This window comes from Elephas maximus, chromosome 27 (genome assembly GCF_024166365.1).
Source record: "Elephas maximus indicus isolate mEleMax1 chromosome 27, mEleMax1 primary haplotype, whole genome shotgun sequence".
Taxonomy (NCBI): Eukaryota; Metazoa; Chordata; class Mammalia; order Proboscidea; family Elephantidae; genus Elephas; species Elephas maximus.
The window spans coordinates 6,876,577-6,895,346 of NC_064845.1; the positions used below are offsets into that span (position 1 = coordinate 6,876,577).

General features: G+C 46.0%; 1 protein-coding gene across 4 annotated transcripts in view; it reads right to left on the reverse strand.

The window, feature by feature from the left end:
- Positions 1-2,308: 2,308 nt before the first annotated feature.
- The window catches only part of CNOT10 (CCR4-NOT transcription complex subunit 10), a 62,973-nt gene continuing 46,511 nt past the window's right edge, over positions 2,309-18,770 (reverse strand). For all 4 annotated transcript variants that reach the window (XM_049871181.1, XM_049871179.1, XM_049871178.1 and 1 more), the window contains 6 exons: positions 13,630-13,743; positions 11,825-11,955; positions 11,232-11,267; positions 10,900-11,027; positions 3,718-3,793; positions 2,309-2,753 (listed from right to left, as the gene is read on the reverse strand). In XM_049871181.1, the coding sequence (XP_049727138.1) occupies positions 2,599-2,753; positions 3,718-3,793; positions 10,900-11,027; positions 11,232-11,267; positions 11,825-11,955; positions 13,630-13,743 (640 nt within the window). In that variant the 3' untranslated portion in view covers positions 2,309-2,598. The remainder of the gene's footprint in view (positions 2,754-3,717; positions 3,794-10,899; positions 11,028-11,231; positions 11,268-11,824; positions 11,956-13,629; positions 13,744-18,770) is intronic.

Here is an 18,770-nt window from a genome sequence, read left to right on the forward strand (position 1 = left end):
GGGTATGGGTTTTCTTTGTCATGTTAATGGACAAGATTAGTGTAGGCTGTGTCTTGATTCAATCTCTCTTGAGATATAAGAGATTAAACAAGAGAGTAAGCACAAATGGGGGAAGAGAGATGCCAAGCCACAGGAAGAGCACTCAGGAGCAGAAGAGACAAGGACCCTTCTCCAGAGCTGACAGAGGAAGCCTTCCTCTGGAGCTGGCGCCCTGAGTTTGGACTTCAGGCCCCCTAAACTGTGAAAGAATAAATTTGTTTGTTAAAGCCATCACCACTTGTGGCATCTCTGTTGTAGTAGTGCTAGATAACTAAGACAAAATTTGGTACCAGGAGTGGGGTGCTGCTCTAATGGATACCTAAAATGTGGAAGTGGTTTTGAAATTGGGTTATGGGTAGAGGCTGGGAGAATTTTAAGGTGCCTTAAAAAAAAAAAAAAAAAAATTTTTTTTTTTTTTTTAATAGGAAAAGCCTAGACGGACTGACACAGTGGCTGCAACAATGGGCTCAAATATACGATTGTGAGGATGGTGCAGGACCAGGCAGTGTTTCGTTCTGTTGTACCTAGGGTTACTATGAGTCCAAACTGACTCGATGGCACCAAACAACAATAGTAAAAGCCTAGATTGCCCTGAAGAGACTGCTGGTAGAAGAATTATGAACGTCAAAGACGATTCAGGTGAGGGCTCAGAAGGAAGTGAGGAAAGCTGCAGAGGAAGTCTCTACTGTCTTAGAGAATACATACGGTGCCAGCAACAGAATGCTGCTAGAAATCTGGACATTCAGTGTGGTTCTGGGGAGGCTTCAAAAGAAAACAATGAACATGGGATTGGACAGTGGAGGAAGGGTGATGTGTTTTATCCAGTGGCGAAGAACTTGTCTCAATTATGTTCAAATGTTTGGTGGAAGGCAGAACTTTTAAGTGATGAACTTGGATAGTCGGCTGAGGAGATTCCTGAAAGATCTTCAAGGTCTCTCCTTGCTGCTTACAGTAAAATGTCAGAGGGAAGAGATGGACTTAAAAATAATCTGTGCAAAATGAAAACAAAACTTAAAAGATTTGGACAGTTGTACAAGCTAAGGAGGCCTGTTTTAGAATTTTCACAATGGACGTGGCTACAATCTTTTGTTAAAGAGATTATGCCTGTGACTGATGGATCTAACCAACTACCACAGCAGAAAACCCATCAGCTTAAACTGAGGAAGACAGAGTACGACCGTGTAAAAATGGCGGCATGGACACAGACCCCAAGATCAAGAGCCCAAGGTGGATTCCTATGAGGTGCAGGTCAAACATACCTCCAACCTTTTCACCAAGTTTGACACCAGCCAGCCCTCCCATGGAGCTTTCAACTTCTCTGCTGCGTTCGAGAATTGGCTGCAATGGCCACACAGAACTTACAGACCATACTCATGATTGTGGGACTTATTAGGGAAGTAACAGGCTGCAACTCAAGATCAGGAACGACTCAGGATACAGTTCTTCAGTCAGGACAGCTTCTTCTCAGTGTTGCCTCTCTGGCCCTTGGCCCTGCCCTGCTTGGGCAAGTCCAACAAAGCTCTTTAGCTCCATCAGTAAGTGCCCCCAGAAGCACCCAACTCCACCTGTAAGCCTCGGCCTGAAGGCTATCAACTCCTGCTCACTTCCTGGGCTGGGAAGCCCTTTGTACTTCTTGTGCTGGTCTCCTGATTCTGCCGCCGCCATTTCTCCTGTGTGGCAAGCTTTGATGAATCTACCAAATGGTCTTAACCAGGGGGTCGCCCAACTTTTCTAAATCAAGTATACACTGGGGATTTCCCCCTGAAGTTAGCATTTCCACTCTAGTGGCAGAATTTGGGCAATGTCAATCCCACACACATACCTGTCTCTTGGGAAGAAGCTTTGCGATACTTGTTTGCATTTGCAGAGGGTTAGCAATGAACCTTGAACTCCCTAACAGAGCCCAGAGCCAGTGCTTCTGCCTAAGGGAACGGGGAGGGTGAACAAGCCCAGTGCACTGAACCTTGTTTGCCTTTATTTATAATTTTTAAGCAAACAATTCCTATCAGATCTGTCATTCCTTCTTAACTTGATTTTATTAGCCCTATGGGTCACTATGCGTTTTCTGGTCCTTTTAATTGTAACTAGGCATAAAACACACCAATACCCCTGCGCTCCCCAACCACCCCCATCAGCTTCTGGACTGGCTGTCTACTGTGGGTGATGTTCTCTCTCACAAATAATTCTGAAAACTTTTAACTCTAAATCTCAAAGGCAAAAAGACCCTAATAGTTGCCAGAAAGACATAATGCATTACACAAGACTCCTCTGACACGACCATGTTTTAATTGCCTATGACACATATGGATCACATAATAGCTTAAAATTAATAGTCTGGAAAAGGTTAAGGAAAAATGGCTGCAAGTGAGTTTATGAATCCTTAATTTTAAGTAAGTTTCCGGCGAAGAAGTCAGGGGTAGATGTGTCTCAAAATTATGTCTTCAGAGCTAGCACCCTTCACCATCTGTCTTTTATTCCTTTTACTGTGATGCGATTATAAAGGCCAGTAACTACCCCCCCTTCCCCGGGTCTCAGGTAACAGTTTTCCCGAGCCCATTATCATTTCCTCTGCACGGAGCTGAACGCCGGCACTTGGATGGGCTGGATTGGGTGGACAGGCTGGAACACTGGCTTCTTTCTCATCTCAGACAGCGTCTTCACCGTAGGGAGCAGCTGATTCCTTTTGATGATTTGTAAGGCCAGCTGGGTATTACCTGTAAAAATACCTCCCGTAAAAAGAAAAAAAAAGCACACGCAATACCACCCCACACAAATCTTAGCAGGAAAGGTAAAAGACGATCTAGAAGAGCCGCGGTCTGCAACCCTGGCGGTACACAGAACTCACATCATGCCAACGCCCCACCCCAGAAATTCTGTGATGTGGGCTATGGCCTGGGCAAATGGCGTCTGTAAAGCTCCCTAGTGATTCTAATACACAGCAAGTGCTGCGAACCTGTGTACAGGTAAGCTGGACAAAAGGAATCAGCAGAACACCATGGGAAGAGGCCAGGTGCTAACCCTGGGCATACCTTGCAGGAGGCCAAGATGTGCTGGGTGCCAGGCCTTAACGTCCTTCTTAAGCTGAACTCCCACGATCACCAAGGAGGTATGACTTAGAGCTCTTAAATACCGCTGTCCCTTCTAACCTCTCCCATCCACATCTCTGCCCTGCATCACACCGTCATTTCTTTACGGCCCACAGCCTTTCCATTAAGCCATGTCCTGGATGTCTAACATGCCCCACGGCCACGACCTGGATTTAGGTTTGGAGAAATAATTCTCAGCAAGAACTAGCTTACTATAAAACTCATTAACGTCATTTAAAAAAACGCTCCCATGCGCAACTCAAAGCAACTGGCATTCTGACTCATGTTCTCAATTAGGAGACATTTGGCCGCCTAAGAGAAAGGTTAATTAGTAGGGATTAATTGTAATTGTCAGAAGTTGTACGGCTCCATGTTTTCACAGATTAAAGGAAATATGCTTAACCTGCAAGAAGTAGGAGTTTGTAAGATAATAAGAACTCCCTAATTACATTTTGTTTAGAAGAGTCTTGGTAGGCAAGGCATCTTTAAGGAAGCAAGAGTCCATTTTGAAGAGAAGAGCAGACATCATTAGAAAGCTAGGTCTTTTCTCAGGGATACAACATTGACCTGGGCAGAGAGGAGACTCACTCACCATTCTGCAGCTCCAGGTACACGGCCAGCAAGATGGCCTCCGGGGGCACCTCTTTGGGATGGATCATTGAGGCCGCCTTTGTTCAGAACAGAAAGACACCCGTGAAGTCAACAGCTAAAGCTACAAGCTCCAAGTAATGCCAAAAAAAAAAGAACGTTAACTAACCAACGCCAAAATAACAAATTTATTCAAATTCATTCCTCAGATTACATACAGCTCTACGAGCCCTGGTGGCGCAGCGGTTAAGTGCTTGGCTGCTAACAGAAAGTCGGCGGTTCAAATCCACCAGCCACTTCATGGGAGAACGATGTGGCAGTTCCTTCTGTAGAGATTACAGCCTTAGAAATCCTCTGGGCCAGTTTAGTCTGCCCTATGGGCTTGCTGGGAGCCCTGGTGGCGCACTGGTTAAGCTTTCAGCCGCTAACCAAAAGGATGACACTTCAAATCCACCAGGCGCTCCTCAGAAAGCCAGCTCTACTTGGTCCTATAAGGTCGCTGTGAGTCGGAATCGATTTGATGGCAATCGGTTTGTTTTTTTTTCTTTTTCGGTACAGGGTTGCTGAGTCAGAAGTGACTTGGTGGCACACAACAGCAACACATCTATCGTTATTTTTTTGCAAATAACGTGTCCACACAAATAATGCAGGCAGAAATGATGAAATTAAGCAAAACAGTTCTGGCATAGTGCGCCCACGCACATACCGCCCACGCCTTGTGACATTTTCAGAAACGAATTTTGGCCTCACTCCCCCGACCTCACGTATATCACAGGTAAATTGTATCATCCTGTTCATTTTCTATAATCTCCTGCTTATGTGCATAAAAAGAGTTGGAAAATGTTACTTTTGAGGACAAGAAGTCACGGATTGAGTTTGGTAGTCCCTTGGTAATTGGAAAATAAACAAACCGCGTTTGTTTCTATTGATTTCAGCTGGTAATACCCACCTTAAGTGAAGCTTCCATGTGATCAGAAACTGAGGTCAGTAACAGGTTAAACAAAAAAAAAAATTGGCACAGCGTGCTTACAGGGGAGGGGCTTGCACGGATGGCAAAAAAATACAACGCTTGAGTTATTCGTGTAAGAAATGGTAGTTGTGCTCTGACGGTGCTCAGCTGCCTTTGTCTTGATTCCCACCAATGAAATTAGATGTGTAATCCACGGTTAAATGATTCAGCCTTTGTCTTCCTCTGCCTAGTCCACAACGAGTCCTTAGCAAGGAAATGTGTCCCTTCCCTTTTGGTTTGCACCTGCTTCAGGTTCTTACTCCATTTCTCTATTTGGTCTTGAAATGGGGTATGGGAGGGCCCTAATGCTACACTCCAGTCCTCCGTCCAGGTCTGCTGGTGGCCCTTTACCCCGGACAGTTATGCTGACATCCAAATTGGCATCTGTTTTCCGAAGTGACACCTCCGTACTGCAAGCTGCGACTTGCCAATGAGAATGGGAATTCAAACTGAAAAAGTCGGTGACAAAGATGAAACGTACCACTCGGCACATTCAGTGCCCTTATTCCTAAGGACATAATACACTTCAGTCAAATAAAATAACGTATTTGCTTAGGCGACACGCTGCCCTTCCGTTCCTGGGTCTGAGTAAGAGCCACAGCTTCAGCTGGCAGCTTCTCTCTGATCCAGTCCCGAGAAAGGAACCCTGGATGGTCTGGCCTAGGGTGCTGAGATCAACGGTTTGTTTCAGGACTTTGAACCGGTTCGCTCCAGTTAGAACCCCTGATGAAAAACTGCACTTCCACCTTATACATACTGAATCAGAATCTAAATTTTAATGAAATCCCCAGGTGACTCTTACGTATCACTTTCTGGGAACTTGTTAGAAATGCACATTTCTAACAGGAAGGAAACCATTTGGAAGCCCTGGTTTGTCTCCTCAATCTGGATCTCCTTGGCTGCAGCCTTTCGCCCAGCGTACTATCAACCCCTCACCGCCCGTTGAGTCTGAGGTGCCGAGTGCTTCCAGGCTGCTCTGTTGCTTCCCTTAACCTAGTCAGGAGGCAGCGCCTCAGTGTACGTCTACAGACGTTTATTGACCAAGGTGGATGTGGGGTAGGACAGGGACTTACCTGACGGTAAACAGTATGCCAACAGTGAACAATAACCCAAACAAACTCACCTAAATACCAGGGAAGAGACAAGTGAATATGCTGTGAATACCCAGAGGCAGGAAGAGACCTTTCTTTGAGATGGAGAGCTTTGGGGCAAGGAGGTCAGCCTTTGTCCTTGCAGGGCAGATAGGTGACAAGCAGAAAACAGGGAGAGGTGCCCTTGCAGGGAATGTAGGAATGTCCAGGGGCCAGACATGCAGAAAATGGGGAGAAGTGCCGCTGCAGGGGATGTGGGAATGTCCAGGGGCCAAAAACATGCACAAAGTCAGGTGCTTGGCAGCGTGAGAAAAAGCCCTCACTAGTGGGGACTTCGGAAAGCCTGGTGGCGTAGTAGTTAAGTGCTATGGCTGTTAACCAAAAAGGTCGGCAGTTCAAATCCGCCAGGCGCTCCTTGGAAACTCGATAGGGCAGTTCTACTCTGTCCTATAGGGTTGCTATGAGTCGGAATCAACTCGACGGCAGTGGGTTTGGTTTTTTAGTGGGGACTTCGGGTCTAGGACACATGCTCCCAAGAAGTCCCTGTGAAGGGGGGGTTCATTCTTCAAACCACATCACTGAGGTGTAACAGCTCAGTTCAGAAGTAAGACTGCATACTTCTAGGGTAGCTTAAAGGAGCCCTGGTGGCGCAGTGTTAAAGCACTCGGCTGCTAACCAAAAGGCCGGCAGTTCAAACCTATCCGCTGTTCCGTGAGAGAAAGGTGTCGCTGTCTACTTCTGTAAAGATTATAGCCTTGGAAATCCTATGGGGCAATTCTACTGTGTCCTATATGGTCGCTATGAGTCAGAATTGATGGGACAGCAGTAGGTTTTTAGACCTAGCTTTATACAGGAAGGAGCCCTGGTGGTGCAGTGGTTAAGAGATACAGTGAGCTATGGCTGCTAACCAAAAGGTCGGCAGTTTGCATCCACCAGCCACTCCCTGGAAACTCTGTGAGGCAGTTCTACTACTACTACTCTGTCCTGTAGGGTTGATATGAGTTGGAATCGACTTGATGGCAACACGGTTTATACAAGAAAGATGATCTTTACACCACCTTGTGGATATGAAAATCTCCATTTTACTCCACATGGCTAATAAACATAGGCTATTTACACTGTTCTTTGACAATACGGAGCCCTGGTGGCACAGTGGTTGAGAGCTCAGCTGCTAACCAAAAGGTCAGCAGTTCAAATTCACCAGCCGCTCCTTGGAAACCCTATGGGACAGTTCTACTCTGTCCTGTAGGGTCGGTATGAGTTGGAATTGACGGCGACGGATTTTTGGCTTCTGAAATAGAAGAATCCATGGCAACAACTTTATGAGACTCGATGGCATTCTGCTTCCTGACTGTTCAGAATGGTTAGTGGGGTCAGGCGACCTTGGAAACATCCACCAGGGACCCTTCGCAACTCTTCACATCACTGTTCAGCCCTTCAGGCCGAGTGGGCCTCCCAATTAACAGAGGCCCAGCCATTGGATTAACCTAAAAACCAAGGGACCGAAACAAAACCCCCTTCCGACCCCGAGCCAGGCCTGACCCCGTCTGCCTCTCCCGCATGGCAGCTGCCACTGCCACCTGCTGTACGAGAACCTGAGCGGGACCCTACATGTCGTGGATTTAGATGGAAAGCCCGGGTTGCTGCGGTGACCGCGGTCTGCAGGCACTCTGAGAGGGGGGCCTGCTGCTGGGAACAGCGATTTTAACTCTCACCACTTTACCTGGGCTCTCAAGTCCTCCTGCCCTCATTCAAACATGCTGCCCTGGAGTCGGCCCATCACTTCACTTCTCTGTCTGATTTAGGATCAGAAATGCTGGCCAGATGCTGTGAAGCTGACAAAATATCACCCACTGTTACTTTCTACAGGGTGAACCTCATAATTTCTAGGAGCAATGAGGTCACCTTTATAGCTGAGAAATTTCTGGAAGCCACCATGTCGCCTGAGAGTAGGCTTACTTTCCATTCCACTTACACTGTTACACGGTATGTGGGTGTGGGCTCTCGGATATGCTGCTGGTGAATATACCATCTGGCACAAAATTTCTGTCAGGGCCTTAATGTCAAAATTCGGCATATCCTTTGGTCTTGCAATTTCTCTTTTAGAAATGCTTCCTCTGGTAAGGCCCACGGGGGCAGGACTGTACCAGGTCCGCTCAGGCATTTCTTATCTCCACACCTTAGCACAGAAGGAGGTACTCAACAGATAGCTGCTGAATGAATACCCTTTTGAGGAATTACCCTTTTCCAGTTCTGTGAAATCCCACTGGGGCCGTCAATCGTGACACCTGGTCCCCTACTATAGGAACGGGCCTGCTGTGGACTGAACTGTGTCCCCACCAAAGGATGGAATCCTAACCCCTCAACCTGTGGAAGTAATCCTATCTGGGAATGGGGTTTTCCTCGTTACGTTAAGGAAGCCCCATCAGTGTCCGGTGTGTCTTAAACCAATGACTTTTGAGATACAAAAAGAGGAGATCAGGCACAGGAGCCAGCCAGCAAGAACAGGAAAAGACGGACCCATGCAGAAACCTCCAGGCAATGCCGAGAACCGTGGAGCAGCTGAGACAAGGCTTTTCTCCTAGACTGGACAGACAGCACCTTCCCCTAGAGCTAGTGCCCACAACTTGGACTTCTAGCCTCCTAAGCCGTGAGAAAGTAAATCTGTGCTTGCGCTAGGAGACGAAGGCAGGGCCTGTGCCCGTGACTCGTGCAGAGATGGGCAGTGGCCACAGAGACCCAATGAGGACCTTCCTTAAGACTTGATGAAGGGAGGCGGCTGGTTCTCCCTCTGGAATTCTGGCCTGAAAGAATCTCAACTTGAGGCTGCCAGCGGCCAAATGTTCTGCCAACGAAGCTCTCGCTTGGGTCGACCCTGAGACTTTACAGCTACATTAACTAGTAAATACCCTTTTGTGTTTAAGCTATTCCGAGCAAATTTTCTGCCATTTGCCATAAAAGCTCCACCTGACTCATACAGAGACAATCAGCAGGGCACACAAAGACATCTACAGGAGTGGCCACTGCAGCATTAAAAAAGGCAAACATTTAAAAAAAAAAAAGAACACCCAACTTTTGCTAAGCTACACTTCATGCTCAGACGTGAGGGAACCATGGCAGCCGTCACGCACAACACGGGAAAATGTGAGCTAACTGCTAAGTCAAAAAGACAAGTTGCAAAAAAAAAAAAAATAATAATTTTTTCCTGGGATAAGTTATCAACGTTAATCCACATGTATTTGGAGAAAAACTGGAAGAACACATAGCAAAGTGTAAACGGTGATTATCTTTTGGCGACAAGGTTTGTGTTAGCTCAGGGCTTTCTGTGTGGGTGGTGTGTATACATGATCTAAGTTGTTGGCACAGAGCATGCATTACAAGTTAAGGGAAAGCCCTCCAATCAATGAAAGTCGGTGGGTACACACTGCACTGAAATGTGTCCAACTTTCCAAGTGTGTACACCGGTAACCACACTGAGGTGTTACCTGGGAATGATCAGACCTCATGGCCGTGGTTAGGGCTGAGCGCCTGGTGGTCTCCAGCACTGAGCAGCCCCTGAGGGTAGTGTCTGAACCTGCTGCTTCCCAAGCCTGGGCAGCCAGAGGTCAGCGTTCTACTTCTCTGCTAATGGCATTACTAGAAGGTATACCATTTATTTCAGTGGTAGGATACAGAGGTCTATTTTAGTTCTGTATCACCAGCAGCTCTCGTCAACGTGCGTGGACTTTTCCCGGGACCGGCTTTCTGAACCCTGTCTTTCTGAAAGATAGAGTTTTAATTTAACTTTCTTAACAGATATGTTGCTATTGTTCACAGGTGCCGCCGAGTCGGTTCTGACTCACAGCGACCCCACAGGACAGAGCAGAACTGCCCCATAGGGTTTTCAAGGAGCAGCTGGTAGATTTGAACTGGTGACCTTTTGGTTGGCAGCCGAGCTCCTAACCAGTACGCTAGCAGGGCTCCTATGAACAGATACAGATTTACATGATTCAGAGTGAAAACGCCTAAGAGTACCCAGTGGGAAGTCTCCCACTCTGGATCTCCAGCCACACACTACTCATCCTGCCACCTGCAACCAGGTCCTGGTATCTCCTTTCAGGAATCTTTCATGCACATACAGGATTACACAGAAATTGTTCTCCGCCTTGCTCTTTTCACTTGAAATGTCCTGGATATCTTTCCATTAGTACACAGAGTTTACAGCTGCGTTGTGTTCAACTGTATGGATGTACTATGATTTATTTAAGTGGTGCCTTGGAAACTCTGATGGCGCAGTGGTTAAGAGCTACGGCTGTTAACCAAAAGGTTGGCAGTTTGAATCCACCAGCTGCTCCTGGGAAGCCCTATGGAGCAGTTCTACTCTGTCCTATACGTTTGCTATGAGCTGGAATCAATGGCAATGGGTTTGGTTTTTGGTATTTAGTTTCCGGTCTTTTGTTTAAATTGCTTAATTTATTAAAATCATCAGGAAAACTCTCCATTAAATGTCTAGGCTCATTTGCAACACTGGTCAGTTCTGTTTACCCTGCAGGTAGGCCCCTAAACTTGGAAGAGTAATACTCTAATGCTAAACAGCTTAGGCTGGCAATCTCTTGTTTACATTCTGGCGAATGCATGGACAACGCCCTCTGGGACCTTTAGGATTACCTTTAGATACTCACAGCACTGATGCTAGTAAATACTGGAAAACCAAAAAACCAAAACCCACCGCCGACGAATCAATTCTGACTCATAGTGACCCTACAGGACAGAGTAGAACTGCCCCACAGAGTTTCCAAGGAGTGTCTGGTGGATTCGAACCTCAGACCTTCTGGTTTGCAGCTGTAGCACTTAACCACTACACCACCAGGGTTTCCAAATACTGGAAAGGTAATGTTAATCTGTCACACATGGTAAAACCAGAGTCAGAAGAAAGCCCATTGGTCTAACACTCAGGGTGGAGCTGGTCGTTTCTACTAAGAGCTTTAATTCCTGCTTCTGGTACAGCTGAATTGGAGAAATCTTTCAGAAATGTGTCAGTCACTGTGGGACAAACAGCCTTTGCTGGCTGCTTTAGAAGAAGGTTCGCCCACCCTCCCGGCCTCACCTGGTGGAGACACTTGCGGGCTTTGTCATACTCGCTCCGCAGGCAGTAGGCGCTGCCAAGGTTGAACAGCATCACCGTCCTGGCGGAGTTGACGGAACTTGGGTAGCACTGGGGGGCCCGCTTCCCAGCTGGGGAAAAGGAGGAGACGCACTGTGGACAGGGCAGGGGCCAGGGAGGGGTGCGAGCCAGCCCCTCACCCTCCAGGGCCCACTCAGAACAAAGCATAGCACTACTCCTCAGGCTGACAAACGAAGCACACAGAAGCCTAAAGCTTTGGGATGCCGGCCAGGCTACTTCAATAGTTACTCTGAACTCAGAAACTGCTTACTTACAGGACTCCATTGCTTCATTTTCACCTTTGTCTGATCCTACAAAGACACGAAAAATAGGTCTGAGGGGGACAGGAAAACAGAGCCTATCTTCTGAAAACCTAATTTTCTTTATGAAATGAAAATCTAATATCAAAGCAACTTGTCATATTTACTTTTCATGTCGCGGAGGTTCTATTAAAAGCCATCCAAAGTGCTGCCCTAAGTCTGAGAAACAACCTTTAACAGAGTCAATGCCACATGGTTGTGCTCCCTCAAAAAAATTAACTATGACTTAAAACTGACTTCTGAATGCACTATTTTTACTTCCCCCCGGAGTGTAAAATCACTCCAAAAAGAAAAACATATCATCAGAACCAAAACAAACCGCCTTAATGCTATCAGCTCCTCAAAAGTGAGAATTTAGACCACGTGAGAATTAATTCCCAGGTCTACTGAGCAATCACTACACTTTATCAGAGCAGTCCAAAGGCAGAAAGCCGGCCTCAACCCCCCTTCCCTTTACAGCAGGGCCCTTACAGCTCCACACATGCTGAATTACAGCCCAAAGGCAGTACAAACGCTGACCAGTTCCGATCTAATGTGTCCTTGCTAACCTTGGTCCTGCTCATTTGAAGAGATTCCTAAGGAGACATCAATGACATTCTCTGGGTTCAAGTGTGTGATGGCGTCAGATATCCTGTCCAGAGAGATGAGGGCTTCTGCAGCATATAAATGGCCCAGAAACCTAGAATAGACAGCGCAGATTTCAGCCAGGAAAGCATGTCATCACAGAAATACCTAGTGTATAAAAACATACTTCATACTGACACCTCAAGTCTTTGAATTGAAATCTAAATTTATTTAGGTGAAATGGATCAATTAAGGGTCGTCATAAGTTTTACCTCTTGAGAAAACCTTAAAATATGTAATAATAGCTTTTATGTTAAAGAAAGCAAATTACACATATCAATTAAGAAAGCAGTCCCAAATCGGGAGTTTGCGCTCTTTTATTCAGGCAGAGGGTAATATTAATACAATAAAGGTAGCAGCAGGGTTCGAGAGTGAGAGACAGGTCGGCAGAGGGCTGTCCCCTGCGTGTACATCAGAATTCCATTCCTCCAGTCTCTGCCACTGAAGAGTCTGAAGGTGCCGGAGTGAGACCAGTTTTAGACTGGATCAACCTTCAGTCTATTCCAAAGATCTGCTGCTGTTCACACCATCTGTTTTATGCCACTGACCTTGGGTGATGCAGTGGTTAAGAGCTCGGGTACTAACCAAAGGTTGGCAGTTCAAATTCACCAGCTGCTCCTTGGAAACCCTATGGGGCAGTTCTACTCTGTCTTATAGGGTTGCTATGAGTTGGAATGGACTCGATGGCAAGGTTTTTTTTTTTTTTTTTCCCCGACCCTAAGCCTGACCTACATTCTCCTGGCTTACAACAGTCTGCTTCTTCCAGTCTCCTACTTGGAGCCCTTTTCCACAAGATCATCTAATTCTTCAAAATAAAAACTGTCTTACACATATTACTCCCCTGTCAAAATCTTAATCACTTTTCCTGCATAGGAAAAAAACAAAACAACATTTTCAGAGTTTTCACACTCTCCACAATTTGGCCCTACTTCCCCATATCCAGAGGCCCTGGTGGTGCAGTGGTTAACAGCTCGGCTGCTGACCAAAAGGCTGGTAGTTGGAATCCACCAGCTGCTCCTTGGAAACCCTACGGGGCAGTTCTATTCTGTCCTACAGGGTTGCTGTGAGTCAGAGTGACTTGATGGCAGTGGGCTTGGGGTTTGGTTTTCTGTCCTCATGTTACGTGGAACCCCTGTGACTCTGGATAGAATTCCCAGCATCGGCTTCACACGCGGACTCAAAGCGCCAACTGTATGGGAGAAAAGATGGAGCACTCGGGGGTATTTTCAAATGACAAGGATAGTAACATGGAGGAGGCACATGAAAAGCCTGAATAAAACTGTCTCATGAAGTGGTACAGTAGCAGTTTGGAAAAATATTTTTAAATTCCTTATTTGTCTATTTAAACTGCATCCCTCAAAGTATATTTATCATGTTGACCAAACTTTTTTTTTTTGCATGTGTGGGGTTTTTTCTTAAAGACTCGTCTTCTTTTTGGGGATGAGTGGTAAGATGCTCCAGTCAGTTCTAGCAGTGGACACTAGCGAGTCCAAGGTTTCTGCCTCTTAACTCTGTATGCAAATGCCATTTCCACTAACCCTTGAGGTGCAACAAGTGATGAAAATGTCACTACTGGGACATGAGTTAAAATTTTCTTTAATCAGTTGCTTTCCCTAGTAAATATATATTCCGCTGGGGGTGTATAAAAGAAGCAACGCATACCGCAAGCTAACTGAAAACGTCCAAACAAAACAGCAAATCAGGGGCACGTAGGGCAAGTCACACTTACTTCAGAGACCCCGACAGCTTGGGCTGCTGAAGGAGTTTATCTGCGTGATTCAGAGCCATGAGGTTATCACCCAAAGCCAGAGCCACGTATGCACTGCAGGCCAGGATGGAGCACCTAGAACACAAGAAGGAAGGGGGCTGAAAACCTGGGTTACAAATTGACACTGGTTATATTTGTTAAATAGGAAAACCCCCTAATATGGCTGTGACCATCTGGACACCAGGGAAGGAGAGAGGAAGCTACAATACTGTCAGTGGGAGTCAGAATGGTGTATAAAAATACCATCTGAACCACAGCTTAGCTATTTACCTAAATAGCGACCCTACAGGACAGAGTAGAGCTGCCCCATAGGGTTTCCAAGGAGCGGCTAGTGGATTCGAACTGCAGACCTTTTGGTTAGCAGCCAAACGCTTAATTAACCACTGCACCAGCAGGGCTCCAAGTCCTCTTGAGCTTCCAGCAATTCACGCCCCTGCCCTGCTAGTGTCCAACAAAATGTTCTCTTGGAATTACAAAACATATTTAGCCTGTAAAAAAATAATGTAGTTAATGGCATAGTGAACACTTACTGCCACAGCATATTTCGTTTAATATCCTGGAAATAAAGGTCTAGAAGCAGAGCTGATTCTTTCTACACATATTTATAGTTTTGTTAAGAAGTACAACGAACTTACTGAAAAGCTCAGCTCAGCTTACTGTTACGTGTTCCTCCTCTGATCTTATTAAGGGGTCTATCGTTTTCTAGGCAACAGTATCAAGAGTAAGTAAAAAACCTGCATTCACATAGCTACTATTACCCTGAATGAATATTCAAGGGAAGGGGGAACCAAGTTGAATAAACACATGTGAAGATAAAATTTAATTTACACAGGTTTTGCTAAGTTGGGCTGGAAACCTCAATTTCTGTTTGGTTTTCTACTTAAAAGGGTAGCTCACTTAAAACAGGCCTAGTAAATTGAAGACTTGACACTAACAGATCACCTGAACATTAAACGTGGGCTCCACAAAGCAGTCTTAAAAATAAACCCTTGTCAGACAGAAATGGAGTCTGAATGGCTGACCACAAACAACCCAACTCTGATACCGGGCTCTGAGTTGTGTCTAGAGATGACAATACACACATAGGTCACTAAGTCCATCTAGGCTGTAATTCTGCTCTAAGGAGGAATGTAACCCCCACATCACCATAGAGGTTTCTAACGCTCTGAAATCCTGACTAGAAATGGCTCCTTTAGTAAAAGCACCACTGGGCGAATTCTAAAGCAGTCCGCTATTTCCTCGTCACTGGCCCACTCCTGGCTGCTGGAACCTGGGAAATCATCCACAAAAGGGAAAGGAGCAATGCAGAAAAGGAACGTGGTCCTGGAGGAGGCACAAGGAATTGAGGCTCGTGGCCTTAGGCTACAATACCGGTTGCTGTCAAGTTGATTCTGACAAAGAGAGACTCTACAGGACAAAGCAAAATTGCCCCGTAGGGAATCCAGCACAACCTGTAGAAGGCAAGGCCATGGAAGCTCCATAGACATATGCAAACTCCCTGAGGAGCCGAACTGCTGGGCTGTGGGGACCATGGTCTCGGGGAACATCTAGCTCAACTGGCATAACATAGTTTATAAAGGAAATGTTCTACATTCTACTTTGGTGAGTAGTATATGGGGCCTTAAAAGCCTGTGAGTGGCCATCTAAAATACAACACTGGTCTCACCACTTCAGGAGCGAGGGAGAATGAAGAAAACTAAAGATACAAAGGCAAGATTAGTCCAAAGGACTAACACACCACATCTACCACAGCCTCCACCAAACTGAGTCTAATACAACTAGATAGTGCCCAGCTACCACCACTGACTGCTCTGACAGGGATCACAATAGAGGGTCTCAGACAGAGCTGGAGAAACCCTGAGAGTTTGGCCCCTTGAGAGTATGGCCCCCGGACACCCTTTTGGCTCAGTAACGAAGTTACTCCTGAGGTTCACTCTTCAGCCAAAGATTAGACAGGCCCATAAAACAAAATGAGACAAAAGGGGCACACCAGGCCAGGGGCAAGGACTAAAAGAGAAGGAACAGGAAGGCTGGTAAAAGTGAACCCAAGGTTGAGAAGGGAGAGTGCTGACATGTTGTGGGGTGTTAACCAATGTTATAAAACATTATGTGTACTGTTCAGTGAGAAACTAGTTTGTTCTGTAAACCTTCATCTAAAATACAAAAAACTGAAAAACAAACAAACAAAAGCTGTCCCATAGGGGTTACAAGGAGCAACCGGTGAATTTGAACTGCTGACCTTTTGGTTAGCAGCCGAGCTTTTAACCACTGCGCTGGCAGGGCTTCAAGGCTACAACAGTGAGGCGGAAAGGCTGAGCAATGCAATTCCTTGTTGTTTCAATGTAGAAACTGAGATCTGAAGTGATAACACACAACCTCCAGCTTAGTGTCTCTGATTCAAGTCAGAACTTGCATTCAACACTGTAGGCAGGCCTCTGTCCACCGCCCATCCCCATCTATCACACCGCTTCTCTACCATTCGCAAGACCTTCCCCAAAATCAAGTACATAGACAAGGTCACATTAGGGATTTTCTAAGTTCTGTGCATACAGAACATGGGCACTCTAACCTTTTTGAAACAGAAGAAAACAAAATTTAACCCAAACACTACGAATGGAAATTCTATTACAGAGTACAGTACATTATTTTAAATTTGAACTGTGTTCACAGAAGAGAGTCATTTGGGAGCAGGCAAGTCGTCCTGCTTCCAGAGGGATTTTCCTGACAAGCCTGCTGTCAACACTCCTAGGTCTCCTGGAGCTGACTTCACAAACAAGGTGGCTCTGTGGTCACAGCCCCTGATGGAAGAATCAGGGGACGAGCAGGAGGAGCTGGCTAGTTATCGCCTGTTTTCAGAAGATCCTTCAGTGGTTAGCTCTGTGTGGTGAGAGTCAGTTGACTTAGTTTCTTCTTTCTGTTTACCTGCAGTTTTTAATCTTAATAACAGCAATGGATATTCATTAATTCAAGAAATATATCAATACCACGTGCTAGGTATGTATTCCTTACAAAGAAAAAAATAAGACAGTTAAAGGCCTGGGTTTCCAGAGGCCCAAGAAGACCAGAAGTCCGGAGCCTGCATGGATGCCAGTCACAATCTTTAATATCCATTTTTATCTTTGACCTTCCCAAAGGTCAGGGCAAAACAGAAGCCCCTTAAAAGCCGGAGCCCACATCTCTTGCTATGTACACAAAGACCAGGAGAATTTCTCACCATGCACAAACCCAAAAACCAAACTCGCTGCCACTGAGTGGATTCTGACGCATAGCAACCCTACAGGACAGAGCAGAAGTGCCCCATAGGGTTTCTAAGGCTGTAATCTTTATGGAAGCAGACTGCCACATCTTCCTCCTCGGAGCCACTGGTGGGTTTGAACTGCTGACCCTTCGGTTCGCAGCCGAGTGCCTTAACCACTGCACCACCAGGGCTGCTCACCATGTGCAGTAGATGTGTAACAGGTACTCACTGAAGATACAGCATCCGACATTTTAAATTTACTTCTCCAGGCACCCAGCTCCCCACTCTGCCTGCTGGAAGGCCACCCTGTGGAAGCAGCAGCCTCCTCCTGGGCTCCCACAGACAGCGACGTCTTCCTGCATGCTCCAGGTCCTGGAGTCTGGGACGAGCCCACCTCAGGCTGGCTCGCTGGGAAAAGCCCGCCCTGGCCTCTCCCGACAGTAGGTGGGCTGCTACTGCTCCAGCCCACTGTCAAGCCCACTTTGGGTCTAGAAATCAGTCATGTGATTTGCAGCAGGATTGTTTCCCAGGAAGCCTAAAGATAATTACATATTTAAAAAAAAAAAAAACCATTGCTGATGAGTAGATTCTGACTCACAGAGACCCTATAGGCAGAGCAGAACTGCCCCTAGGGTTTCCAATGAGCTGGTGGTGGATTCGAATTGCCAACCTTTTGGTTATCAGCCGCGCTCTTAACCACTGAGCCATCAGGGCTCCATAATTCTGTATGAGAAGGTAAAAATTTGGTTTCCTCCACTTTTACCTCTTTTACCAGAAGATACCACATCTAACCACGATGGGATAAAAGATTCCAACGAAGTCATCTTTCTTTCTATTCAAGAAGACGTTAGAGGATCACAGTGGCTGGCATTCTGGTCCAGAGCCACAGCGGTTCACGAGCAAGTTCCACTGCCTGAAACATAAGCCAAGGTTTACGCTGCTCCCTCTCTTGGGTCTAACACCTACCCCAACTCACCTCTCACCACTCTCTCTCTCACCCTCCTTTTCCTCTCAGAAAACCACACACCGCACTGCGCTGCGTAGTCCCTGCAGGCTGGTAACGCTAGAAACACGCTCAGCAGCTCCATCCACCCAGAGAAATCACTTTACTTTCCATAGCTCCTCCATGAAGTACTGCCCCGCTCGTCCGCCGCCGCTTCCGCGAGTCACTGTCCAATCTGCTTTACCCGCCGCTCAGTGGATCTGACAGTTCACCAGACTGGAAGAGCTATACCTCAAGGGCAGAGGCTCGCTAGCTTGTACCCCCTGTGGAGGGTCTGACAAACCCCGCTGTCCCCTTCACACGCTGGAGGAGCTCCAGGCCCCCAGAATCCAGAAAGGGGGAGGGTGGAAGACAGAAAGAAAGGATGGAAGAAAATGAAAGGAGGAGAAAAATAACTCTCCTGAAAGCACTGAATTCCATCAACAAGCTATGCAAGACTGAACATTAAAATCTGTCCAACTCCATATCCTGTGAACTTATCTCAACAAAATATCCGAGAGTTCACCCCTTACTGTCAGCGGTTAAAATGGGGGTAAATCAAGTCAGTTACCATTTGTCAAAGAAAAATAAATTTATAAAACAATCTCATAGCAAACATTATTTGAAAGATCAGGTAAAAAAAAAAAAATCCAATAATATAATGTCTTCCAACAAACTGAACATGGTATATTCTATTTTAGAAGTTAAAAAAAAAAAAAAAAAATCGAAGTGTTTCCATTTATTCACTACAATCTAAGATCTAAGAAACATTAAACTTGTCGGTGTTCAACTGTTTAAGAAAATTTTTAAAGTTAAATCACACAGTTTTTCACTTTATGTCTTCCACATTTTGCTTTCTCTTAAAAGTTTCATGCAAACAGA